This window comes from Penicillium citrinum (assembly GCF_028827155.1).
Source record: "Penicillium citrinum strain IBT 23319 chromosome Unknown utg000001l:1.0-4955037.0:1.0-4956770.0, whole genome shotgun sequence".
Classification (NCBI taxonomy): Eukaryota; Fungi; Ascomycota; class Eurotiomycetes; order Eurotiales; family Aspergillaceae; genus Penicillium; species Penicillium citrinum.
In genome coordinates this window covers 3,379,306-3,404,649 of record NW_026622686.1, presented here as the reverse complement: position 1 = coordinate 3,404,649, position 25,344 = coordinate 3,379,306, and the positions used below count along the sequence as shown (strand labels likewise).

The following is a 25,344-nucleotide window of genomic DNA, read 5'->3' as shown; positions in this document are numbered from 1 at the left end:
CGAGGTGCGTTGAACATACCATTATTTGATAACAAGAAGTATTGGACAAATCGGTTCTCCAAAGACCGCGATCTGACAAGTTTCTCCAGATCGGTGCTCATCAACTCAGTGACGATATAGCTGAATCTTGTCAGCTATTGTCCTATACAGATAGAATGCGGAAACGTACACATCATCCAACGGTGATATGAAGACATCGTGCAAATGTGACATTGATGAATCAATGTCACATTTTCACAAGAGTATATAAACATTGTCATGCTTCAGTCGTTGAAGTAATCGAATCTCTCTTGCCGTTCGTTGAGCCAACGAAGATTGTTGAAAAGGATTCGGGATTTCATGTCTGGAGAATTGGGTCAAATTAACTGCCGTACCATCCATTACTATACAGAAATTGTTCCTATAACAATATGCCGGAGTTCGTACTTATTGGGACTGTTATACTCCAGTACATTAGCTACTTGGGGCCTTCAAGATGAGATTAAGGATGAAACAAAAAGGCATTTCAGACGCTGTTTGGTCGCTTTCACTTCAATTATGGCCTAACAGGATTATCTAATAGTTCATTCATTGGACAACAATCTCGTTCTTCTGTAGGCCTTCTTTTAACGCAAGTTGGAGACCATCTGCAACTTGACCTGGCACACTCAGGAAAGCCGAGTGAGAACCGTCCGCGTGATAAGTCCCTGGGTTTCCTAAGGCCTGAGAGAAGGCTTCCTGGACCTGAAGTGGCAGCGCTTGGTCCTGGTCACAGAAAAGATAGAAAGATGGCATATCATGCCACGGCTCATACACGGACTTTTCTAAAAACGAGGGCTTTGGATGTGGCTTGAGGTTGGCGATAGCATTTTGTTGCGCTTCTGGGGTCATGTCGTGGTAGAAGATTGTCTCCTGCTCGGATGAGTAGCAGTATCCATCATCTGGATTCTGAGCGGAAATTAGTTTCACAATTTCACAGGACCGATGTCAAGTTATTCACCTTCGAAATCATCCAGGGAAGCCAGTTACCACCAAGCATATCGATGACAGACTTGCCCTTCGGGGTAACAAAAGCAGCCATCCAGACAACCTGAATCACACCACCGGGTAGGCCTGCCTTGGAGCGTTCGGAAAAGCTAAGGCCTTCAACTGCCCCTGCGCCGACCATTCCTCCATAGGAATGAGCTACAACCACGATTTGTCGACCTTCATCGGACAATTTTTGCAGAACACCCTTGGTAAAAGCAATATCGGCATGCAACCCAGTCAATGGATCAGAGGCACCAACCGATTGGTTCGCTACGGCCTCTGAGTCAAATCCTCTATCAGCCAACAACCCACGAATGGTGTCGAAAGTATCAGGGGTATGCCATGCGCCAGGCACGAACACAAAGATGGGACTGGTCTTGGTGGCCATCTTTTCTTTTGGAAGTAGCTGAAAATAGGGCAATTCACTGTCGCGGTGGAACAAAATATTATTTCAAGGGGAAGGAAAAATTCAAGTAGTTTAACGGATGACTATCCCGATAACTAGATCCAATGCCGTGGCGCTCCATGGTGTAATGTCCACGTCTAGCCCGCGCACTGGAGATGCAAGTCGCACCAGCTCGTTAGTTACATGGTCCAGGATTTAGTGGCTGTCATGTCTCGGCCGGAAGTTATCCGTGGTCCAACGGTTAACGATTTGGGGACAAGATCGGCTCCACGCTGCCCCAGACGGCTGGATGATCTTCAAGCCACGGAACTAAATCAGCAGCAATGCCGATGTCAGTCGCTGGAAGCTCGTGGTCAATTGGCAACCGGGCAATCTGATTAGCCAGTAATAAGTTTAAATCAGATTGGCAGGAAATCACCCGTTTTTGACAGAATCTAGAAGTTGTCCCTGTGGGTGGGGGGGGGGTGGTTTCGCCCGCTCATTCCTCATTCCTTGGGGCCGAAAGAAAGGGATTTGCTGGTATAGGAGAAACACGGTATAATATGTTGCCTGTAAGAAATCCTTGCAAAAGCTCTTGAAGTTTGAGTCAATTCATCCCTGCCGCTGCGATAGCTCTGTTTGAGCTTATTGCAACGTCGGTAGACGTGCGCCTCAATTGAGATGGCATCGGCAATGGATCTGAGCGAGAATCACCAAGGGGAGTACCGGACGCAGACGATCGCTATGACAGCCTTGGGACTTTTTTTTCGTGATCTTGCGATTTACAGCACGATGGAAAAAGGGTCTATCTTTTGGATGGGATGATTATACAATGGTCCTTTCGGTGGTGAGTATGAACCAGTATTTGTTATTCTACAATACTTTTCTCCCAGGCTCCACCCAATGATATTGATGCTCGAGTGTTTCAGATGTTTCTTTTTGCTACCTGTGGCCTTAACTTGGCCAGTGAGACGACCTTTGTCGCAATCTTTTCGCGTTCAAATGGCCTTCTAACGTCTTTTCTACCAGTGATTCACTATGGCCTGGGCCGCCATGCAGCGGCTCTACCGACTCAAAATGTCATTATGATTGCAAAGGTTTGATAGATTTCAACATGGAAACAACTATTTGAGGATATCAAGAAACTAATTGAAAGTTTCAAGCTACTTGTGGCATTTGAATGTGTATACTGCACAACTGTAGGGATAATCAAGGTCTCTATCCTCCTAATGTACGCACGCATATTTCCAACGCGCAATTTCCACATCGCCTCTTATATAATAGGAAGTATCGCTGTTGGATGGGTGATTGCTATAATATGTGTCAGCGTATTTCAATGCAATCCTATTGCGAAAGCCTGGAATGTCAATCTCCCTGGGGCCTGCATCAATCTGAAGGGGTCGTTCATCGGGAATGCAGTTCCGAATATCTTGACAGACATCGCCATTCTTTCAATGCCGGTGCATGTTGTATGGGGTCTACACGCAAATCTTACCCATCGATTGTCCGTAATTGCGTTATTCCTACTGGGTAGTTTGTCAGTTTCTTCCCCTAAAATTAAACTGGATATGTTATGTCATCTATGGATGGCTTGGATTGCTTCAGGAAATATCTATACTTACAATTGAATTGAGGAACAGTGTTGTCTTTACAAGTGCCTATCGTTTCTCTACACTATTCGAATTCGACCCGGTCGATACTCCATGGACACTCGCCAAGGCCTGTACCTGGTGTTTCATAGAGTGCTCCAGTGGTATAATTTCTGCCTGCTTGCCTACTTTGAGGCCGCTTTTTATGATCATATCCTCAAAGTTCGCCAGCACCATTGGTTCTTCTCATGCAAACACAAATGATTTCAACAGTCTAGCCCACAGAAGTGGCGGCAATCTGGTACTGCGACCACCTGGCGAGTTGATCTCCAAACAACGTATGCAGCTGGAAGTTAGTCATGCGGATGATGCATCTGGGGACGAGGTACCATTGAACTCCATCAGAGTGCAACGTGATGTGACCTGGCAAGAGACTACATATAATTCTTCAGGAACAGACGTTTAACTCTAATCTGACAAGTATGAAAATTCATTTGGACCATGACTAGACCAGGGATCGCAAGTGCGAGACATTTGCATGAAAAGTATGGGTCAGTAGTTGTAGATCTCAAGGGAAAGTCCACTTGATCAAACCATGCGGACCTCGTCTCAATTTTTGAATAAAAACCCAAGTGTATGGCTATCAAACCATTCTTTGTTCTTCGCCCATCCTTGAACGATCAGGTCATTTCCAACCCTCACAACTTCTTCAACTTGAGCTTCATCCCCCCATCCAGAAACACGACTTCCCCAGCAGACAAGGTGAACTCCAACGTGGATCGCAGTTCGAAATGCCATTCTATCACTCAAATGGCCATATCCCTGCAGGAGTCCCTCAATGATAGAAACACCGACCTTCGACCTGTTGAACAGTTCTGTTTCGTACAATTCGGCAATCATCTGCCCAAGGTCCAATGCCCTACTTCCAATTTGCGAAAGCTCCCAGTCGATAACGAACAAAGTTGTTTCAAGCTGATCACCAGCCTCAACATTCGGAATTAGAATACTAGGAAACGATATAAGTTACTTCTTACTCCACATTCTCTAAGAGCTTATGACGAGGTCAGAATGGTTCCAAACATACTTTCCTGTCCAGAAATCACCATGGATTATTCCGTATTCATCGTCATATTCCTTTTGCGTCAGCTCCGCCGCAGCAAAATCGTGAAGCTTTTCGAAGATATGGCGATTCTTGTCAAGGATAGTGGGGAAATTCTTAACCGTGTCAAGTAGCATAGTGTAATTCACCCAGAACTTGAGGTCTTTCATAGTTTGATTTCTGCTAAGGGTTTCCTTGCATTCACTTCGATCGTTACTATTGCCCCAGTCGTGGAATGACCGCAGCCAAGACCCGAGCGCGCGACCGAGGGCCCTAGCTGAAGATTTGGAAATCCCATTTGACACGCTTGAAAGCAGGAACGTTTTGAGGTCAACAGAATTTGGGAGGTCCTCGACTATCTGTATATCCTCCTTCGCATCAAAATGAAGAAGTTGAGGTGTTCTGACGGTAATGCCAGCCTGGAAATATGGCAAAAGACTATCCAGTGAACGAAGGATGGCTTCTTCGAAGTGCTGACAAGAGGTATTAGCGTTCATGTTTGAGCCAAGTTATGTTCTCGGATAAGCAATGACCAACACATCTCTGGATATCAATTTTGAAATTTGGGTTAGATGCAGAATGCTCTTTTGTATGTTTGATGATGATCGATTTTGTAGTATCGGATAATAGGCCCCGATATACGAAGTTCGCGGTACCACCAGAGAGTCGAGTCAGGGATGAGCATGCGAAATGTTTTGGCAATGCTTGAGAGATCTGATTTTTGGACTCATCTTCGATAGTAGTATCCAATGACATTGTGCGTATGTGAGCAAAGAAAACTGCAGGGAAATGAAATTGTGGAAGCGGGAAAGACGAGGAACTTCAACGTCTCTCGGCTTGTATTCTGGGGTTGAGTAAGATAAATCAGTTTCTACCACCAGGATAGCAGTTCCAGAATATCGTAATAGAAGTGTTGTGGATGTAAAAAAGGCATCAAATTCAATACTAAGTATTATTGAACCAAAACGCGAAAAGATGACTCAGCTCGTATTCCGAATTAGGACCCCGAAGTACATACTACTACACACAGTTCCGAGCAACAAAATGATTTGCTTAAACAAATGAAGGGCAGGTTCAAACTGCCTGCAGCAGAGCTTCAACAAGAACCAGCTCAAAGACTCATTGATGGCGGTTCTAACTTATTCTTGGCTATGTACCTAAAGCTTTATTCGCAGTATATATTTCGACACCCGCTGAATTTCATTATTCTTCTGAATCAAGACCGTTTCTACAAGAGCTACACTAGCTAAATAGTGTATTTACATATACTAGTAGTACATTAATCCAACTATATACTGCATGATTTAGTAAGAACTGCCTTTCAAAAGCGTATCTTGATGACGTCGGCTGTTTCTGATACCTGAGATCTCAGCCCTGGATGGACTGGTGTACACAATGTCCCCGCAGGTGCGAGAACATCGTGACGTGGGCACGTCATCATGCACTTTTCTTGGTATTCTTAGACTGATTTCACTTGAAAACTCCAGAGAGCCAATCAAACATAAGGCTCGCAGCGAAATTAAGTGATCAATTTCCCGTCCGACGGTGCTCATTAGGTCCAGCGTCGACTTTCCTAGCGGGGGAAATAGTCCGGCGAGGTCTGCAGATCCTCCGACTTGAGCTGCGCCTACTCCGTACGAGTCTGGAGTAAGTAATGGGATCGTTCCCCCCCCCCTTGTGTTTCAACGACCGAGCGTTGAAAATTAACACCGAATTTATTATCTGCCGATGCATCTAAGACATATATGAGAAGGGCATTGCAAGTCTAGTCATCAATTCTCCGAAATTACAAGACTGGAGTGTGCTAGCGTAATCAAATTACGCTAGCACACTCCAGTGTACACTTCACAGCTGACACCGGCACTTGATATCAATCACAGGAAGTCTTTCCAATTGTAATATGTGCTAGTGACGCAGTAATGATATGGCCTGCCCAGGTAATTGCGAAGCTTGGATTATTATATACCCCATTCCCCTTTCTTTCATCCTTTGTTCGTCTCTTGCAAAAATCATATGCTTACTGCTTACGTTACACTGAAGACTTCTGCTCATGCCATTGATTCGTACATATTCTAGATAGAAATAGACTTTAAGTGCCTCGTGGGTGGTGGTGGTGGTTTTGGTGTCATCGTCCGTGCTTTTAGTATTTCTCATTTTTGAGGTTCAATCTCTGCGCTAGTGTACAGTTCCCAGCTTGATAAGTTTGGCGGTTTCTGCTGGGCCAGTATTACTGGGATATAGTCATCATTGAACGATGGGACTTTCTACTACCAATTTGACCCTTTTCCTTCCTCGCAACGTTATCCCTGCTTTTATAATGATAGTGGCTACTTACACATACCACTCCATCCGTTCCGAGAAAGGCGAGCCAGACTTTCAATTCCTTTTCAAGTCAGTTTCCGCATCGCTTTCAATTTCTTTGAGCTGAGCTGTTCCAAGAAATATCCAACTTCAAGTTGTTACTGATTTTGTGCTATTGCGGCCAGTGATGCGCAAACGTCTCATGTTCACCTCAAATACGAGATTCGGTTCGCATATCCTCTGACAAATGACAAATTCCACTTTATGTACTATATTTGTGTGCAATGATATCTGATGAGCTTTTTGCTGTTCATTGTTCATTGGTAAAACTCTCGACCAATTAAACTAGCTCTGCCTGGGGTTCGTTATTCTAGAACACGAGAGAAAATTTCTTGCTTTAGTAGTATCCACTTTAAGGCTGGAAATGGGGGCTTAATACCGAGCTTCGTAGCAAGCGCCATTGACTTTGATAAATACAATACATGCTAAGCACATTTGAGCTGAGCCGCTACCGAGTTTTGAGTTTGCTTTGGCTAGAACATTTGGCTTGCCAAACAGAGTGATATCCAAGGCACCAGTGTATGTTTACCACATTCGACTCTGTGCGATTCCATGATCTAAGTCGTCACGGACAGGTCTTCTAGATTGCATCCCGTTGAATTCGTATTTTGCCAGAGCCGCTTCCGAAAAGGTCGTTATGCTCATGTCATTTATACGTTCACGTCATTTATTGCGTCTCCAGCATCGTAGCCTTTCTGGAGGTCAGTTTATAGGTGGGGTATGCATGAGTCCTCTGATATACAGAATTACCTGCAGATAGAAGCCGAGGTCCCCACAAAATTTCTCGCGTGGCAATGGAGAGTTTTGATTTTTCACCCCTTAATGCATTGTTCAACAAGTTGTTCTGTAGATTTTGTAACGAATTGGAATGGAGAAGAATTTACAACTGGTCTATGTTAGTGACCGAATCTGCACTACGACCTTGCGCAGAAAACTTCAAGTCATCCTCTAGTTCTAATGTATCTAAGAAAGGATATATGGGTATAGAAATGGAGTATACAAAACCTTCGATCTCTATAGGAAATCTAGCCTCGCCTGGCCATTGTTCTCAATCTTCATTCTGGAGACCCTGGCCAAAGTTTGGTCCACACTATCGGCGATCCAAGCGATATTAAGCGGATGATTTTCCCGATCAAGATCTCACCGAACGTACCGAGTCCCGGCCCTAGCTCCTCCGGTCGTCCCGAACTTTTGGGGCTCAATTACTATGTGCTGCCATGCCTCAAAAAGTGCGAAACGCCCTAACCTTAACCCTGGTTCACACGTGGCTTGGTTTATTATTGTACTATGTGAAAACAAAAGTTCCTTTTTTTCCTTTTTAGAAAAAATTAGCACTAGTATATATGAAACCATTCTCCACGCTGCGGATTTCAGTCAGCCATGCCGAGTCGGGACGAAACATAAACCCGGTGCTGCCCCCATTTTCAAAAAATCATCGTGTGTTTGAAAAATCATTCGACTTCATGATGAGAACTTATATATATTTGCTTGGTAGTATTCTTGCCCTATCGGTAATAGGGACCAGCGCAGCAGACTCTTCTACGATACAATTCCCTTCTTGCGCTGTAAGTGCAATTAGGGATAACCAGTACTATACTGGCAGAGCTGACAATTTTCATCACAGATAACTTGCGATAAAAGTCTTTTCTCAACCTGCTCCCTTGAGACGAATAGCACTTGCTTCTGTGCTAGTGACTCTCGCCCAGATGCTCTGCTCAACTGCGTCGAGAGCAAGTGTACAACGAAGGAGTTCTTTAGTGAGTTTCACCTGCGTTTGATCAGCGTTGTCTTGGTTAATCTAATATTTTCAGCTACAAAACGGCTTTATGAGAAAGCATGTGATATCGCTCCGCTTCAAGGCCCTCAGCCCATCAATGGTTCGACTTTGGCCCCTTTAATTCTTGCTTCGGTATTTTTCGTGGCAAGGATATTTGCCAAGGGAAGTGGGCTTGCGGGTGGATGGGGATGGGACGACTATACAATTATTGTTTCATATGTGAGTGCATTATCTTGCAGTGTGTTTGGCTTCATCCATCCTGGTCCTGGGCTTGCTAATGATTGTATAGTTCATGGGCGTCGTGATCTATGTGCTTTACACTTATAGTAAGTCAAGATTCTCCTTACTCCTATTTCCAAAAGCCTCGGAGTCTAACTTCACGCCAGTGATCCGTTATGGATTCGGTCAAAATATTTGGGATGTTGATTTTCCCGTCATCACCCAGTTCTACAAGGTTCGTTCTCTCCTCTCTTTGTTAAGGCCTATCGTTCTGACTAGGTGCGTAGTTTTTTCAAGCCCTTGCTGTGATGTACAAGATCCAAATATCGCTTGCCAAAATATCGGTCGTTCTCTTTCTACTCCGCATCTTCCAAAGTCCCACATTTCGGTATATATCATACGCTCTCATTGGAATCAATACCGCGATCGGTATTACTTGGGCATTTGTGGATTCATTTCGATGCCTGCCGGTGCATCTGACTTGGGATGGTTGGAAGAATGAAGAACAAGGGCAGTGCATCAATTTTATCGACTCTATTCTGGTCAATTGCTTGGTGAACATTTTCGTGGATACGGTGACCATTGTACTACCTGTCTACGAAGTGAGCAAGCTACAGATGCCTCTACGACAGAAGGCCACCGTGGCACTGATGTTTGTTGTCGGCTCACTGTTAGTTTTATCGCTGGAATGACCCTTGACTATGAGTGATTGTACTAACTTTTATTCAACAAGTCTCACCATCATCGCCATTATCAGAGTTATAGTTTTCTGGAACAATCGTTGGGGCATTAACCAGACCTTGGGTCTTTATCCGCTCATTTTCTGGTCCGTCATCGAGTGCCAGATATCCATATTGTGTGCTTGTTTACCCGCATCAAGAGCCCTCCTTGCACGTTGGTTCCCTGCTTTGTTAGGTGGCTCTTCTGCACGGACATACGGTAGGACGTATGGTTCGGCCGCGCCAGAGAATCGAAATAACGGGACCAAAAACGGTCAAAATAGCACGATCAACAAGTCTGTCAGCTACTCTGTTAACTACACAGCTCGATCACAAAATGATGATTCGAACAGTGATGTGGAGTTAGTCGATAGAGATCCAAAGTATGGTCACTACTGATGTTGGTACCGAAAACTTTCTATGACTGCCAAGCAATTCAATATTATATTATGATGTACAAAATACGAAATAACAAGATTCCACAATTTACCATTAATACTATCTAGTAGAATAGCAGCGTCGATTAATCTGGAAGGAGGTGAAAATCGCTTAAGGCTCTAATATGCGACTTAGCACATTCCAATGTGCTAAACTTGCAGTCTCTTAAATAGGGTGATGGATCTTATCGCAGATTTGAGCCTCAACAGTGGGTATGGCTGAGGGTCTGGTCGTAGTACAGGTTTACCATAGCCAATTACAATTGCCATCATGGGTTTGGTAAGAGATTGCCTCATTTCAAGATTGTATAACTTGAAGAATACATTCTAGCAGATCTATAGAAAGTTTGACCCCGCTCAAGCTGCATTCGTCTCAAAGACGATGCTCTGCCCATTACAGCTCTTCTGCCATCCCGATGAGAAAAATTTTCTCATATTAAAGTTAAACTTGGAAATTTAACTTTAATAGCAGTGAAAATATACATCTAAATCTTTCAAAAATCCAAAATTGGAACTGTAATGCTAGGACTCCTAGCATTAAGCAGGACAAGATTATGCTGCAGCTCGAAGATCCAGGTATACCTTTCCAAGATTGAGATTAGCGGGCCGGAACGGGTATATCGTTTCCCCAGATTCGTCCTTTTCGGCGTAGGTAGTCGTATGTATTTTTCCAATGACATTTTCTTTGAACGGCGCTGGTGGAGTTGACCAAACTTTGAGAACAGCCTCAGAACCAGTCTCAATTTGGATACCTCGAAAGCCTTGCGCCGCGGAGCGTCTCATCATCTCTTCTGCAAGACATCTCATGAGCCCACGGCCCTCGTGAGTTCCGCGAGTACTTGTGGCGTTGCGCATAAGCACCTGTCCTGCTGCTGTAGGTTTCCATGAAGCAGGATCACGAGTATCTAGCTCATTGAGAGCTTTGTAGGCAGTAGCAAACAGCGGCAGTGTTGCAATGAGAGGTTTCATCTGTTCCATATCTAGGGCATTGATGCCGTCATATGCCATAGCAACTGAAACCAGTGGGAAATCCATTTGATCTTCTAGTTCACTTTCTGTAGCGTCCGTGTTCTCCAAATCCCAGTACAGTTTGCCTCCAGTAGCCTCGGACTCTGGCCGCTTGAATTGATACTCTTTGTCGAAGACTCCAAGCGAAAGTCCCGAGTTAATCTGGTGTTTCATCATATATTCTCCCGTCTGAAGCATTTTGTATGCTCGTTGGGTTCTGTTCTCAGGGTATAATATTGGCCATATTGGCGAACGAAACATGTTTGTATGGGCGCAAATTGCCCCAGCCCAGTCCGTATGCTCTGGCCCGAGCGAGCGGATCTCATATCGTTGGGGAAGAGATGGAGCCATTGCGGTTGTATTGGAAGTATTGAAAAAGTAAATTGAGGGTGGGAACCTCAGCACTTCTTATGAAATTCCTAGATTGGGGCCATATGCATATGGCCCCGCTGTATCAGACCTACCCTCCTATCCTCTTGAAGCCCTAAATTAAACCAGCCCCCAAACTGGATTATCACGGGCTAAAAATTAGTAATAAGGCTCGCTTTAGAATGAATGTCAGCTGATTCGATTCGGTCTAGTCTAGGGCTCTTCAAGTCAATACATCCATAGTCATACAGCTTGGCAAAATCTCGTCTCCAATTGCTTAGAGTCCATGCCAAACAGTGTAAATGAATCATCCGAACTTATTGGACTCTGAGCTGCTTATACTGCTGGGCAGAAATAAGTATTTATTCTGAGTTTAATTCCTTGTTTGAGACTCTAAAAGTTGTTTCAAGATGGCTGATCGAATCCATGCGGTTGGGATTAGATTGAAGTCAATCTACCAACGCCGAGTATATGTGCCTCGAAAACCGAATGCCAAACCACACAAAGATGATTAAAAGGCATGATGGTGATTAGTTATAGGATATCTCTATTCAATATTCAAAGCTGGGCTGAATTTGGACTTCTTCTCGATTCTCTTTTCTTTGTCTGCTTTTTTAACCAATGCCCTCCAGCAAACCTAACGTGACACTTCACAAAGAATTGCTGAACTTACGAGTCCCTGAAAATCAACCTCACTCGACTTTATTCCATGTAAGGTATACTTATGCCCACTGACAGGTATACGAATTTGAATTAATCTATACATTTTCCGCTTTGGTTAGATCTACTCGCTGGGGAGCGCTGCTGTTTTCTTCTTTCTGGTCTCCATTTTCTATTTTTTTTCCCTTACTCTTTTGGCTGTTATTTCATATTCATTATAAAATTCTCGCCTAATTTTGTCTGAACCAAGGAAGGTATTGGTTAATCTATCATGTTTGTCTAATTGCCTATGCCTGCAGTCTCCAATCGGCCCGAAATGTTGCTCGGCGAGGGCCCACTTGGACCCCGAGAGCTTCTTTTCTTGCAACTCCTCAATCTGCGACTCTTCCCATCTTCGCAGAACCCACATTAGCGCTTTCGCCAGACCTTTTGGAACATCAGTATTTTGTGAGCGAGAGGTTATCATCATGGCGAAAAAGCAAGCTTCACAAGCGCCTTCTTTTGATGAGATCATTCAATCCGGTAAACATCCCCCCCCCCATCGCAGCACCCGACTCTGGAGAAACGACCTCGTCTCTGATGCATTGCAGATCGTCAAAAGAAGCAAAATGAGCTATTAGCCAGTCAGATACTTGGGAAGGACAAGAACAAGAAGGGACGGAGAGCGAGCGCGCCCGGTTCGGGCGCTGGCGCGCTGAGCAAAGCACAAACAGCGAAGCCGGGGTCTCTAGCTAGCCGCATTGGTCCTGCAAACAAATTGAAGGTATACTTGATGTGTTAGCCTTGTTTCTACAGAGTCAATCAGTTAACATATTTCCGTTCGACAATTAGCGATCCGCCTCTGCATCGTTCCGAACAAGTCAGCCTCAACCGAAGACGAAAGTCAAGACCAATCCTGCCCCTGCAACAGTCGGATCCGCTCGATCACGCGAGAAGCCTACACAAAAGAAGAACCGGAATCATCAGAAGGAACACCCACACCAAGAGCGCTTACTCTCTCTTGTCCAGAATACCCAGGATAGCAAACCACGGCACGTCAGCAGTGGCCTGTCTATCAAGGGCGCCTCAGGTCCCTTTGTGGTGGTAGCTAGCAATTTTGCGCCCGGGACTTCAGCTGCAGACATCCAATCTGCCCTAGAGTCCAACACTGGTCCAATGCTGAGTTGCAGAGTCATCAACCATTCGCCATCGGTCACGGCGGAAATTACTTATGCGGAGAAGTGGACTGCCGAGAATACAGTAGCAAACTTCAACAACCAAAGGGTATGCACCTTAAATGAAACAAATTCCAGTCTTATAGACTGCTAATACGTATGATAGGCGGACGGGCGACTATTGTCTTTCAAGCTGAACCCTATCGGCGGCAATACCAATAGCCACGTCAATACGCAAAACTCATTCAACGATCTTCGAGAACAAGCTGACCGAGACCGACGCAATCGCCGCGCAGACCCGCAACTCCAAGACGGTAGCTATGGCTTCGGTGAAGAGGGCCAAGCTCTTGATAGTCGATACTCAAACCTTTACAGTGATCGAATGATGGTGGATTCGAGATCCCATAGCAACCAAAACCGGCGGAGACGGGCTTGAGGACCCTCGAACATTTGATCAATCCAATGTACAATTCTCGCTTTTCAGTCTATTTGGTTTATGAAATGTACGACTATGCAGTAATTGACTAGAATATAATCCTTTCCCTAACTTGACTTTTGGCAAGCCCGTCTGTCTCCTGCGGGCAACTCTTGAATGATTCCGATAAGGATAAGATCACGTGTGGCGGAGGTTTAGTGGAGGACAAACTTGGGGACAGAAACATCAGGAACAACATTCAGATTGGGCCTTTGTCAAACGCGCGGTCGTCGCTGTCAGAGACTGGAGTCAAAACCTCAATCCTCTGTGGGTTCCAAGACATAGCGATTGCTCATCGGCTTTGAGAAAAAAAATGAATTCGGCTGCTAGGCGCATCGCTTCGCATGCCCTCCGCAGGTCTCGCAATACGATTCTGCCGACAAATACGCGACGATGCAATTCAACATTCGAGCAAAGACAATGGTCGACACCACTAGCACGTATACTAGCTAGTGCTATGAAGGCAAGTCTTTTCCATAAATACAGACATTTTTGCATTTGTACTGACGACCACTGCGTAACTAGGTCACAGGCCCGATCCCGATCTCAGCCTTTATGCGCCAAGTTTTGACCTCCCCGGAAGGCGGATATTATACAACCAAGGAGGGTGGAGCTGTGTTTGGCAAGCATGGTGATTTCGTTACTTCACCTGAGATCTCCCAGGTCTTTGGCGAGCTCGTCGGTATTTGGGCAATCGCGGAATGGATGGCTCAAGGCCGGACAAGAAGTGGTGTTCAGTTAATGGAAGTTGGACCTGGTAAAGGAACATTAATGGATGATATGCTGCGGGTAAGCTTTCGCGATTATCTTTCATTATTGGTTTCGTAGGATCGAGTATGGGCTAATTTTTGATGCGGTAGACATTTCGCAATTTCAAGAGCTTTACATCTAGTGTTGAAGCTATTTATCTTGTCGAGGCAAGTCCTACTCTGCGATGCATTCAGAAAACCACACTTTGCGGAGAAGAGGCAGTGATTGAGGAGACTGATATTGGCCATCGGAGTACCTGCAAATACTTCGATGTGCCGGTCATCTGGGTGGAAGATATTCGCTTATTGCCTCACGGTAAGAATAACAATCTTCACTATATTGACTATCAAATTGAGCTAAGTCGTATGGATTACAGAGGAAGGAAAAACTCCATTCATTTTCGCACACGAATTCTTCGACGCTCTTCCAATTCACGCCTTTGAATCAGTTCCCCCCGCTCCCGAGAATGAGCCTCAGCCCAAGGAAATTATGACACCTACCGGGCCGCAGAAGCTACATGAACCATTGAAGGTCGCCAATACCCCTCAATGGCGAGAGCTACTTGTCACTTTGAATCCCAAGGCTGTCGAGGAAAACATCGAGGGCGAGCCCGAATTCAAATTGACTATGGCGAAAGCCTCCACACCTAACTCTCTTGTAATTCCCGAGGCATCTGAGCGCTATCGTGCGCTCAAATCACAGCCTGGCTCAACCATTGAAGTCAGCCCAGAGAGTCGCATCTACGCTGCAGACTTCGCACGTCGTATTGGTGGTGATGGTGCACCCAGTGGATCTGCAAATACCGCTGCCCCAGAGCCTGTCAAGAAGACTCCATCTGGCGCAGCTTTGATTATGGACTATGGTACCTCATCCACCATTCCTATTAACTCTCTGCGTGGCATCAAAGACCATGAGAACGTCCCTCCTCTGTCTTCGCCTGGCCAGGTTGACGTTAGTGCAGACGTTGATTTCACATCTCTTGCCGAGGCTGCCCTCGAAGGAAGCGAAGGTGTAGAGGTTCATGGGCCTGTAGAGCAGGGTGACTTTTTGACAGCATTAGGTATTGAGGAACGGATGCAGCAGCTTCTCCGAAAGGTCAAGGATGAAGAGCACAGGAAGACTCTGGAAAGTGGTTGGAAGAGGTTAGTCGAGAAAGACCCCGGCTCAATGGGTCAGATCTACAAAGTGATGACTATCGTCCCGGAGAATAATGGCCAGAGACGTCCTGTTGGATTTGGTGGGGGAATTAGCCTGTCTTGAATAGAAAACAAGACGCCTGTATTATAGAAAACCAAGATGTGATATAGATATGTATTATAATTTACTAGCATTTAGTCTCCGAATGGGATCTGCTACATTAATAATGCTTCTCAAGCCTTGATAAGTCCGTTTAATAGAGATTGTGTCATTTCGAATGTCGTTATTGCGATTTGTCTATGTCATATCCTCTAACCCATTTCATTGTTCATGTCTCATAAAGCATGGAGATGGTATCTGAGCCTGATACTAGGTAGTATGCCTGACTGGAATCTAATACTCCTGCCAGATATCTTCCACGTATGCCTCTGTTAGTTGCTCATCTTTGCCATACTTCTCCTGCCACTGGACAAATCCGCCCTCGAGAACATAAACTTCTTGCTTTTGGCACTCCTCGGGGCTGAGAGTACGCTCACGTTCACGAGCATAGCGGAGTGCAGCAGAGGGACCACGTTGTTGGCTAAGAGCACAGTGGAAGACGACCTTCTCCTTGTCTTTCAGTGTGCGAAGTAGCTCCGGCAAACGAACGTCTAGAGTGGATGTTGGAACCCAATTTGAAGACTTGATGTGGCCACCGACATGGTCTTCACCAATCAGTTAGTTTCATCGGAAATCAGAATGCGGAGGGTCGATCATTTATCATACCAGAGTCTCGAACATCGACAATAGCAAGCTTGTCGGCTCCAGTGGTAGATTTGAGCAGAGCGCTCAGAGCATCGCGACTCATGCGTGGGAGGGTTGCGATCGAAATGGAAGACATGCCGTAGGATTGTTTCAATTCGATCTTGCAAATCGCAATTTCATGCAAACAAAACCAACGTTCAAATAAAAGAAAAAGCATGGCGCGTGGAAACTCCGCGACGCTCAAAGCTGCGGAGGCGCACGTGATCTACAATTTCATCCATCCGGTCCGCCTTCTCGCGATCCACGCCAACCTCCGTCACATCCACCTCTTGGGCGAAAGCAACTGCTTAATACATCCAATCGGACCTTTCAAGGAAGATACAGGTGCAATCTCAAAAAATGGACACTCGAACTCTGGCCCGCGGCCTCCGTGCCCGGCCAGTACCCTGGTTGCTGAACCAACAACCTCGATTCCAGCAATCTTTCCTTAACAGCACCTTCCGATACAACTCCTCAAACGCCCCATCTCAACCACCGAAGCAAACTCCTTCACAGACTTCTGGATCTTCTACACAAAATACACCCGCAGCCACCCCAAAATCTCAAGAACAGCCCTCTGATGTCGCCTCCGACTTCGATGAAATCCTCAACAAACTCGACTTGGGCAACCGCGCTACACCACCTTCAGACAGCCGTAACTCCAACCGACGTGGAAACTCCGATTCTCTTGCAGCAAATGTCGCATCCCTCAGCGCCAGCGCTGGTCGACACAATCAGGAACGTATGGCACAGCAATTGGCCTCGCGCAAGATGGAGCTGAAGCTGGGCCCGACTCTGGGTCGTCAAATTCACGTTGAGCCGGAGCGTGGAGTCGATCTTGCTGCTGCTATCCGCAATTTGCAAATGACCTGTGCCACAAACAAGATTAAGGCGCAATCATTCGAGCAGCGTTTCCACAAGCGCAAGGGTGCAGTGCGGAAGGAGCAGAAGCGTATGCGGTGGAGGAAACTTTTTAAGTTCTCTTTCCAGGAGACCGTGAGAAAGATCCAGCGAATGCAGACACAAGGATGGTGAGAATATTCTGTTTTGGCGCTGTACATACTGAGATTTGCGCTTAATGGAGGACGATATCTCGTGTGATGTCTCACCTATTATCAGCAGGTGAGATCTTTTGGATACGTGTATAACTATTTGCAATTTTTTTCTTTTATTATTCAACCTGTCCTCATATGCATTAGATCTGGAATGTATCGAATTTTGACCTAAAACATCTATAACTCCGTCCATGTTCGTTCCGAAGCCACTTCCTGAACTATACAATATAGTAAATCATGAATATAATACAATCCCTCAATCCTTCTTTCCCGTCATGAATCCTCCATAGCCAGTACCATTTCCAGTACCATTACCATTCATACCAGAGGAGGAATAACCACCGTAGCCATTGATACGTCCGCCATTTCCAAAAGATACATTCGATCCTTTACCTCTGGCAGGCGACACGCCCAAAATGCCATCACCCTTCCAGGATGGACGACCTCTCATTCGACCACCATTTCGTTCCCAGTACAATGCGCCCAACGCACCAACGGAGGCAGCCATCAAGAAAAAGAACACGCGGGAAAAGAACGAGCTAGACCCAGAGCCCTTAACAGGGACCTTCCCGCCAGGTCCAAGAAAAGAGTACGAAGCAGGCCTATCCGGCCAACCAATACCAGCACCACCCTCAACCCAAGCAACATGAAACGAAAATGTCAACGGTTCACCCCGAATAACCTTCGTTCCATGACCAGGTGTCCAAGGTTCACGCGCGGCCTGCGCAAGCGCTATGGCCTTATCATCCTCATCCAAATTGACATTCTGCATCGCACTCTCGAATTCAGGCGTCGAGTACGCCGTACCGGCTACCGCGTATCCAGGTTGTCCACTCTGTTTATTATCAGTACTATCCTGTGCCACGGCATCGGAAGCCATGTTATGCATAAGCATGTTCATATCTGTCCAGATGTGGAGGTGACTGCGCTGCAACGTCCCCTGTATAGCGACAGTCACAGGTGTGAAGGGAGGACCATTGTCGTTCAATGCGGCGAGGGAGCCGCTCTCGTCAGATTCGGCGTCATTCTTGGATTCAGACAAGAAGGCATTTGCTTGTGCAAGGGGGGGGCGGTTGGTATGCGACAGGTCATTGGGACGTCGGAGTGGACGTAGAATTCGAGGAGGTGGTATAGTGTGTCCGAGAGTGCCGGGACCGTACAGGTGATTGTTTCTGAAACGCCATAATGGATTGAGAGAGGGCGAGATGTCTCGTTGCATGTTACAAAGGGGACGTATTGGAGTTTCCCTAAACTGTCCGTGATCTGTCGTGGTCGTTAATTGTCTGCTGATATTCGGGGATGTGTCTCTTCAGGAGACCTCGGCGCATACATGTTCTCCGTCCCTGAAAGCGCAGTAAAGACTTAGTCAATCATTCCGCGTTGTGATTTTTATATGTCTCGAGTCACGGATCACTCACAGTGTTCTATTCAAACAAGATACTGGAATTTCCTCGCCCAGTTTATATCCTTCCCCGCCGTCGCCACCTACACTCCCCGCTGCTGTAGTGGCTGGCCACAGTGCACCAGCCAGGGAAAGAAAAGCGACAGTGCCAGGGACTCGGCTTAAGGGAGTTGAAAGGGGCATATTTGTGAGCTTCATGGTATGATCTCGCCGCCTCGCGATGGCGACTTGGGTGAGTAGGGAAGATCGTGAAGGACACCCTGGTGTTATTTTTTGGCTTTTGCCCTAGCGGCGCGCGGAGATCGGCCTGGCCCACGTCTTTTTTCCCCGAACCATGGACTATCAACAAACTAAACCCCAGATTCCATTGAATAATACGACTGCTACCAATATATGAACGCAAAGGGAGAACAAGAGTAAAAGTATTTCAATTTATTTTTCACATAGGAATTAACCTAAACTAAGTATCATTCGTTGCTCGTCAAAGCCGCATCGCCATTGATGTTCGACTGGAAAAGGAAATCTAAGCCAAGTTGGCCTTGGCCTTGAAGGCAAGCAGCAGACCGCTGGTGGAGGCATCGTGGGCAGAGCCCTCACCAGGGGTCTCCAGCTCCTTCTGGATCTTTTTGGCCAGGACCTTGCCCAGCTCGACACCCCACTGGTCGAAGGAGTTGATGTTCCAGACAGCCCCCTCGGTGAAGGTGACGTGCTCGTAGTAGGTGATCAGAGCACCCAGAGTGGAAGGAGTGATCTTCTGGGCGAGGATGGAGGTGGTGGGACGGTTACCCAGGAAGGTCTTGTGAGAGACAAGCTCGGCGGGAGCACCCTCAGCCTTGACTTGCTCGGGGGGTCTTGCCAACCATCAGAGCCTCAGACTGAGCAAGGAAGTTGGAAGCCAGCATGCGCTGGTGCTTGCCACCCTCGACAGGGTTGTGGGACTCAATGGCCATGAGGAAATCGGCAGGAATAAGCTTGGTACCCTGGTGAAGAAGCTGGAAGAAGCTGTGCTGGGCGTTGGTGGCGGGCTCGCCGAACAGGATGGGACCGGTAGTGTACTTGACATACTCGCCGGAGCGAGTAATGGCCTTACCGTTGCTCTCCATGGAAAGCTGCTGCAGGTATGCGGGGAAACGGTGCAGGTATTGGTCGAAGGGAGCAACCAGGTGAGTCTGGGCACCGAAGAAGTCGCTGTACCAGACACTCAGGAGACCACCAATGGCAGGGATGTTTTGCTCCAGAGGAGTCTCACGGAAGTGCTTATCCATGGCGTTGGCACCAGCCAGGAACTGGTGGAAGTTGTCGAAACCGATGTAGAGAGCCACGGACAGACCGATGGCGCTCCAAACGGAGTAACGGCCGCCAACCCACGACTCGAAGCCGAACATGTTCTTGCTGTCGATGCCGAACTTGGTGACCTCGGCCTCGTTGGTGGAGAGAGCAACGAAGTGCTTGGCGATGTGTGAGTCCTCCTTAGCCGACTCGAGGAACCAGCTCTTGGCGGTGTTGGCGTTGGTAGTGGTCTCAGCGGTAGTGAAAGTCTTGGAGGCGATGAGGAAAAGGGTAGTCTCGGGGTTAGAGTCCTTAAGGGCCTCCGCGATGTGAGTGCCGTCAATGTTGGAGACGAAGTGAAGCTTCATGCCGGGTTGGCCGTAAGGCTTGAGAGCCTCGGTGACCATGACAGGGCCACTGTGAGAAGGAATAGTGAGTAATGGTAATTCTCGTCATTTCAAAATCTCTCTCTAATCCTGAAAGAAAAAGGGCAAGACTTACAGGTCCGAACCACCGATACCAATGTTGATGATGGTATCGATCTTCTTACCAGTGTAACCCTTCCACTCACCACTGCGCACTTGCTCGGAGAATTCCTTCATGTGGTCGAGCACGGCATTGACGTCCTCAACAACGCTCTTGCCATCGACCTCCATGGGCTCGTTGGTGACATTGCGCAGAGCAGCGTGATAGACAGCACGGTCCTCAGTGAAGTTGATGTGCTCACCACGGAACATGGCATCACGCAGCTCCTCAACACCGGCCTCCTTGGCCAGCTTTACAAGCAAGGACAGGGTCTCCTCGGTCAGGAAGTTCTTGGAGAAATCGAAGAGAATCTCCGAGTTATCCACAGGGTTGGCAAAGGTACGGCTGAACTTCTCGAAGCGCTGGGGGTCCTTCTCGAAATATTCCTTCAAGACAATGTTACGACCCAGAGTGGTGTGGTGCTCCTGGAGAGCTTTCCAGGAGCTGAGCTCGGTGGCCTGTCCGAATCCAGGCATGATGATGAGTCGGATAAAGCTGTCAGCGTCGACTGTTAGTGCGGGGCAGCGCAAGCAGAAATGAAGAAAGCTCTCACGGATGAGAGGGGATCGGTCAAGCGAAATTGAAGAGATATCAAACTCACAGGATAGGACAAAGGGGGAAGGGGGGTATCACAGATTTAGAGGTAGAACAAGAAGATAGAATCGAACACGCCAAAATAAGAGGGAAACCTTGGAAGAAAAAGAAAACGGATGGCGTCAAGACCGGCGTGTTGGGGTCCGGTGGAGGGGTCGTGGGGCAAGCATCATCATTGCCGCATTCGGGCCGGTTTCTAATTGTACATAGTCCTGTATTCTGTATTCTGTGTTAAAGGAATGGATTAATTCAATTAGTTATTACCATACTACCTATGATATAGGGTTACTATTTTTATTGCTCTATAAATTCCGTGAATTATCTAAAATTGAGTAGAAGAGAAGTCTCGGTGTTGATTCCCTCAGCTTCCACCGGGTAATTTTAAGTCGGCGGTATACAGCGACCACAACTGATCACCGCATATCAAGGCACAATAGGGCTGATATACCGCAAGGTTTGATCACTGTGGATTGTGAGTACAACCTGTTGCAACTTGAACATATAATCCAGCATTGAATAACTCAATTGATCTTAGTTGTTTCTGTACTAGGTAGCAGTAATCCGTACGGTGGCCAAACTAGGAAATATCATAACCCTAACTGTAGACTTCTTCTTTCTAGTCAAATTGCTCAGAACCACAAGGTTCATATGACTCGGAGTCTAATCACCCGCCGATCGGCTTCTGGAAAAAAAAAAAGTCTTTTGGATCAGCTGTTCAATTTGATCCATTTCACTTCTTCAAATCAGCACAGATTTAACCGGTGCAGAGTCCCACTGCTCCGGACATTTCTACTCCGGTCGGGTCTGGACTCGGGACCCGGGAAATAATTGTATGTCAGAAAGTCAACATAGGATTTTCTGCTGGTATTGGAGAATATTATTCCTATTGAAGTCCTTCAGCAACTCCCCTCGATAGTATTCGAGTGTATAGCCAAGATGCAAGAGTATGGAGTACAGCCAAATGCAAAGAAACGGCGGCTCCCCGTGAAAGCCGCGCCAAGACCAAAGCACGGACCGCCTTTGAAACCCGCAACTTTCATCTTTCTTTGCCAAAAGCTGTGATCATCGCGTTAGTTTCTTGATGAACGAGTGAACAGCTAGAGTTTCACCACGTCTCATCGTTGCTGGTTGAGTCGCGATAGCATCACATTTTTCAGAGATAGTGAAAAGATCTGCGTCACCTGGCTCAGTACGCCTGCGTCATGTACAATCCCTATCAACAGCGTGAGTGCTTTCTATGAAGCCATCAGCCTTGAGATCGCGAAACACCACAATGGCTTCCCGCCGTGAGATTCTCTTTAATGCTGACACTATCGATAGCTCCTGGTCTATATGGCCGCCCCCCTGAATATGGCGCGTACCCTGCAGCACCGCCAGGAATGGGTAAGTTTGCGGGGAAGACTTCACTCGCGCAAAGAACTTCAAAGCTGACTGATTCTAGCACCACCTCCAGGGATGGCTGCACCCGGTACCGCCGCCCCTCCAGGTATGCAACAAGCAAATGCTCAACAACCTGGTCGCCCCGGAGGCTTCCCGGCCAATTTCCAACCGCCCGCGAATATGCCGAATATCAACTTCTCCGCACCGGTAATCCGTCTAGGTACATCGGGTCCTGCCAAATCTTCAACACCAGAGACAGGCCGCGAGCGTGGGCCTGAGGGCTCAGGTCGACGTGCAGGCCTTGGATCGACGAGCATGGAGAATCCGCGTCACCATAACCGCGATGCTATGATGCAGCTCCAGCCGCCAACCCGGGATGAAATCGTGCGTACACTCTTCGTTGGAGGAATTACAGAGGGTGTCGGCGGGGATGACGGTATCGAGCGGATCCTCCAATCGGCTGGCAATCTACGTCGTTGGATTCGTGCCACAGATGCCGATGAAAAGCCATGTCGGTTTGGTTTCGCTGAATTCGAAGACCCCGATAGCCTCGAGACCGCAGTCGAAGTCTTGAAGGACATCGAGGTGCCTGTGAAGCGGCAAGAGCCCAGCAGTGGTGAGGAACAAGAGGAGAAAGAGGTAGAGAAGAGCACTCTTCTGGTAAGCTTTTTCTATCCTATCCTATCAACCAATATATCACTAACGCTTCTAACTAGGTTGTGGTGGACGAGAGTACCATGACATATCTGGAACAGTACATTTCCACTCGAGGAGAACGGGATCCACAGGAACTTCAAGCACGTCTTGATACTGCACGTAGTAACCTAAAGAGTGTCTTGTCTGATCTCTTTCACCCAGCCAGCCTCCCTCAAAAGGAAGAGATATCGTCACTGGACCATGAAGGTGATGTCGACATGAAGGACGGAGACACTACTAAGGATGGAGAAGTCGTCACTATCCCCATCACTGCGGAGGACGAACTCGCTGATATCCCACCGGAGATGCGTGAAAATGTTGCCAAAGAAATCGCGGCTTTCCGTGAGAGAAGCAATCGTCGCGACATTGAGCGATTGAAGCGGGAGGAAGAGATTGAGGCAATGGAGCGTGCCCGAAACTCAGGTTCGCGACACAGTCGTCTCGCGTCTCCTCCAGCATCAGCTCCCAGTGGACCTGCTGGTGGTGCAAATGGTATCCCTCTAGGTGCGCGCGAGCGTGGTATGCCCAATGCACCTGCGGGTCCGAAGGGATTCGGAGTTCAGATTCCAAAGGATTACCAGAAGGGCGTAGCTTTTGTGAATGGTGGTTCTATAAATGGAGATCCAGCCTATAACGATCGAGAGGATGAGGAGTCCGACGCTAGTGATGAAGAGCTTGAACGTCGTCGCGTGGAAAAACGCAAAGCCGAGCAAGAGAAACAATTCCTTGACCAAGAACGCCGATGGCTCAACCGCGAGCGCAGTCGTACAGCTGCCCTGGAACGTGAAAAGAAGCGAGACAAGGAAGAAGATGGCAGGCTCAAAACTCTTCACGACGAGGCAGATGAGAGGCTTAAGGAGTGGAACGACGATGAGGAGGCTAGCCGAAAAGCTGCTGAATACTACGCAGATCGTGGGGCTTGGCTTCGCAGCCGTGCTGCTTTCCGTGCTCGTGAAGTCAGCATCGACGAAGCCGATCGAGCTGCAGAAGAGCGCGAACTTGCCCGGTCTGCCCAGCAACAAGAGCAGGCTCGTGGAGCGGCTGACGACTTCCTCGCACGCCAAGCACAAGAGCTCGAAGCTCGTGCTCCAGCTCCTCGCGAGGAGCCCCAGCGCTTTAAGTTGTCTTTGGGTGCTGCTGCGCAGAAGGCTCAAGCTGCAACTGGTCGCCGTACAGTCGCCGAAGTCGAGGGTCTATTGGAGGATGAAGAAGAGCCTGCCAGTACAGCTCGTCGCCCCCTCATTCCTATCAAGTTCGACTCGGCAGCCGAAGCTGCCGGCCTGACGGATGAGGAACGAGCCCAAGCTGCCCGCCAACTCGCCGCGGAAATTCCAGCAAACAAAGAAGGTCTATGGAAATGGGAGGTCAAGTGGGAGTTTGTTGATGATGCCGTCATCAGCGACCAGATCAAGCCTTTCGTGGAGAAGAAAATTGTGGAATACCTTGGCGTGCAAGAACAAATGCTGGTAGATGTTGTGGAAGAGCATATCCGGCAACGCGGATCTCCTCAGGAACTAGTGGAGCAGCTGGAAGAGGTAAGTTTAAATGATCCACCCAAAACGAATCGAGAAGTAACATTACTAACATGATATCTTTTAAGGCACTGGACGAAGAGGCCGAAGTGCTCGTTCGCAAGCTCTGGCGTATGATCATCTTCTTCTCGGAGAGCGAGAAACGCGGACTGTCTGCGTAAGGGCATGCGGGTTGCTCTGTAGTCAGCTTAAGGTCTGCATGATTATGCATGCCAGATCTATGCAATTAAATATTCACAAATTCATACCGCGCATTCGCATGTTTAAGCAGATTATATCGGCAGGAACTTTGCCTTGCAATCAATTCCACATGATTTGTACATATTGAAATTGCAGAAGCCAGATATTAGTCTGTGATAGCGTCCTGATTCAAAGCACTAAACGTTGAACCCCCACTATCTACCTAGACAGTAGGGCTTAGTAGCTACTCATACTAACTGATCTCGTGTCTTATTTTCCCTGAGTATTACGAGTAGCCATACTAGCATTTTTCCCTCAGTATGCCGATATGAGTTCATGTCCTGCATGGAACTAGCAGTAACGTAACTTAGACCTCAGTGCAGCCCTCTGGGATAGTGTATTAGGCCCCGGGATTACCAGGATTCGGATAAAGACTTCACGAAAGTACCTAAGGGCTGGCGTGCTTCGACATTGGAACACAAGCAATGCCAATAAGCTCGAAGCTAGAAAATAAATTGAAATGACCCAAATACTCGTACAATCTGGAAACACAATGCTTCATCCGTATATCATCAAAACATCTCTGCAAATGTCAATATCCGATGCTGATGAACAATTAATGGAAATAGAATATCCGGTCCCCGCAGCCCCGGAGTTACCCCGATCTCATCACCCGACAATTTAATTGGTGGAAATAGATTCTCCATCAACCAGACGCCTCGAAAGGACGAAACCCCAAAGAAAATGGAGAAAATCGAGGCAAAACGAGGGGTGGAGGGGA

General features: G+C 47.2%; 11 protein-coding genes across 11 annotated transcripts; 5 read left to right on the top strand and 6 right to left on the bottom strand.

Moving 5' to 3' along the window:
- Nucleotides 1-567: 567 nt before the first annotated feature.
- On the bottom strand, nt 568-1,396 carry N7469_001279 (alpha/beta hydrolase; the record flags this gene model as incomplete). The annotated part of the gene is made up of 2 exons (XM_056640199.1): nt 568-927; nt 980-1,396. The coding sequence occupies 2 exons, from the start codon at nt 1,394-1,396 to the stop codon at nt 568-570; spliced, it is 777 nt and encodes a 258-aa protein (XP_056505956.1).
- A 2,195-nt stretch (nt 1,397-3,591) lies between these two features.
- On the bottom strand, nt 3,592-4,837 carry N7469_001278 (uncharacterized protein; the record flags this gene model as incomplete). Its single annotated transcript, XM_056640198.1, has 3 exons — nt 3,592-3,988; nt 4,067-4,554; nt 4,619-4,837. The coding sequence occupies 3 exons, from the start codon at nt 4,835-4,837 to the stop codon at nt 3,592-3,594; spliced, it is 1,104 nt and encodes a 367-aa protein (XP_056505955.1).
- A 3,071-nt stretch (nt 4,838-7,908) lies between these two features.
- Nucleotides 7,909-9,556, top strand: N7469_001277 (uncharacterized protein; the record flags this gene model as incomplete). Its single annotated transcript, XM_056640197.1, has 7 exons — nt 7,909-8,007; nt 8,067-8,199; nt 8,254-8,438; nt 8,509-8,545; nt 8,582-8,673; nt 8,726-9,108; nt 9,172-9,556. The coding sequence occupies 7 exons, from the start codon at nt 7,909-7,911 to the stop codon at nt 9,554-9,556; spliced, it is 1,314 nt and encodes a 437-aa protein (XP_056505954.1).
- Nucleotides 9,557-10,146: 590 nt separating this feature from the next.
- On the bottom strand, nt 10,147-10,953 carry N7469_001276 (uncharacterized protein; the record flags this gene model as incomplete). The annotated part of the gene is made up of 1 exon (XM_056640196.1): nt 10,147-10,953. The coding sequence occupies one exon, from the start codon at nt 10,951-10,953 to the stop codon at nt 10,147-10,149; it is 807 nt and encodes a 268-aa protein (XP_056505953.1).
- A 1,145-nt stretch (nt 10,954-12,098) lies between these two features.
- Nucleotides 12,099-13,221, top strand: N7469_001275 (uncharacterized protein; the record flags this gene model as incomplete). The annotated part of the gene is made up of 4 exons (XM_056640195.1): nt 12,099-12,153; nt 12,222-12,394; nt 12,463-12,894; nt 12,952-13,221. 4 exons carry the CDS (start codon nt 12,099-12,101, stop codon nt 13,219-13,221), a joined length of 930 nt encoding a protein of 309 aa, XP_056505952.1.
- Nucleotides 13,222-13,815: 594 nt separating this feature from the next.
- N7469_001274 (S-adenosyl-L-methionine-dependent methyltransferase MidA) lies at nt 13,816-15,270 on the top strand (the record flags this gene model as incomplete). The annotated part of the gene is made up of 3 exons (XM_056640194.1): nt 13,816-14,049; nt 14,121-14,325; nt 14,387-15,270. 3 exons carry the CDS (start codon nt 13,816-13,818, stop codon nt 15,268-15,270), a joined length of 1,323 nt encoding a protein of 440 aa, XP_056505951.1.
- Nucleotides 15,271-15,540: 270 nt separating this feature from the next.
- On the bottom strand, nt 15,541-16,027 carry N7469_001273 (phosphatase YCH1; the record flags this gene model as incomplete). Its single annotated transcript, XM_056640193.1, has 2 exons — nt 15,541-15,851; nt 15,913-16,027. The coding sequence occupies 2 exons, from the start codon at nt 16,025-16,027 to the stop codon at nt 15,541-15,543; spliced, it is 426 nt and encodes a 141-aa protein (XP_056505950.1).
- Nucleotides 16,028-16,290: 263 nt separating this feature from the next.
- Nucleotides 16,291-16,965, top strand: N7469_001272 (mitochondrial 37S ribosomal protein bS21m; the record flags this gene model as incomplete). The annotated part of the gene is made up of 1 exon (XM_056640192.1): nt 16,291-16,965. The coding sequence occupies one exon, from the start codon at nt 16,291-16,293 to the stop codon at nt 16,963-16,965; it is 675 nt and encodes a 224-aa protein (XP_056505949.1).
- A 276-nt stretch (nt 16,966-17,241) lies between these two features.
- On the bottom strand, nt 17,242-18,204 carry N7469_001271 (uncharacterized protein; the record flags this gene model as incomplete). The annotated part of the gene is made up of 1 exon (XM_056640191.1): nt 17,242-18,204. One exon carries the CDS (start codon nt 18,202-18,204, stop codon nt 17,242-17,244), a length of 963 nt encoding a protein of 320 aa, XP_056505948.1.
- Nucleotides 18,205-18,910: 706 nt separating this feature from the next.
- On the bottom strand, nt 18,911-20,657 carry N7469_001270 (glucose-6-phosphate isomerase; the record flags this gene model as incomplete). Its single annotated transcript, XM_056640190.1, has 3 exons — nt 18,911-19,183; nt 19,248-20,073; nt 20,158-20,657. The coding sequence occupies 3 exons, from the start codon at nt 20,655-20,657 to the stop codon at nt 18,911-18,913; spliced, it is 1,599 nt and encodes a 532-aa protein (XP_056505947.1).
- A 1,320-nt stretch (nt 20,658-21,977) lies between these two features.
- Nucleotides 21,978-24,544, top strand: N7469_001269 (uncharacterized protein; the record flags this gene model as incomplete). Its single annotated transcript, XM_056640189.1, has 5 exons — nt 21,978-21,999; nt 22,096-22,158; nt 22,217-22,815; nt 22,872-24,386; nt 24,452-24,544. The coding sequence occupies 5 exons, from the start codon at nt 21,978-21,980 to the stop codon at nt 24,542-24,544; spliced, it is 2,292 nt and encodes a 763-aa protein (XP_056505946.1).
- Between the last annotated feature and the right edge of the window lie 800 nt (nt 24,545-25,344).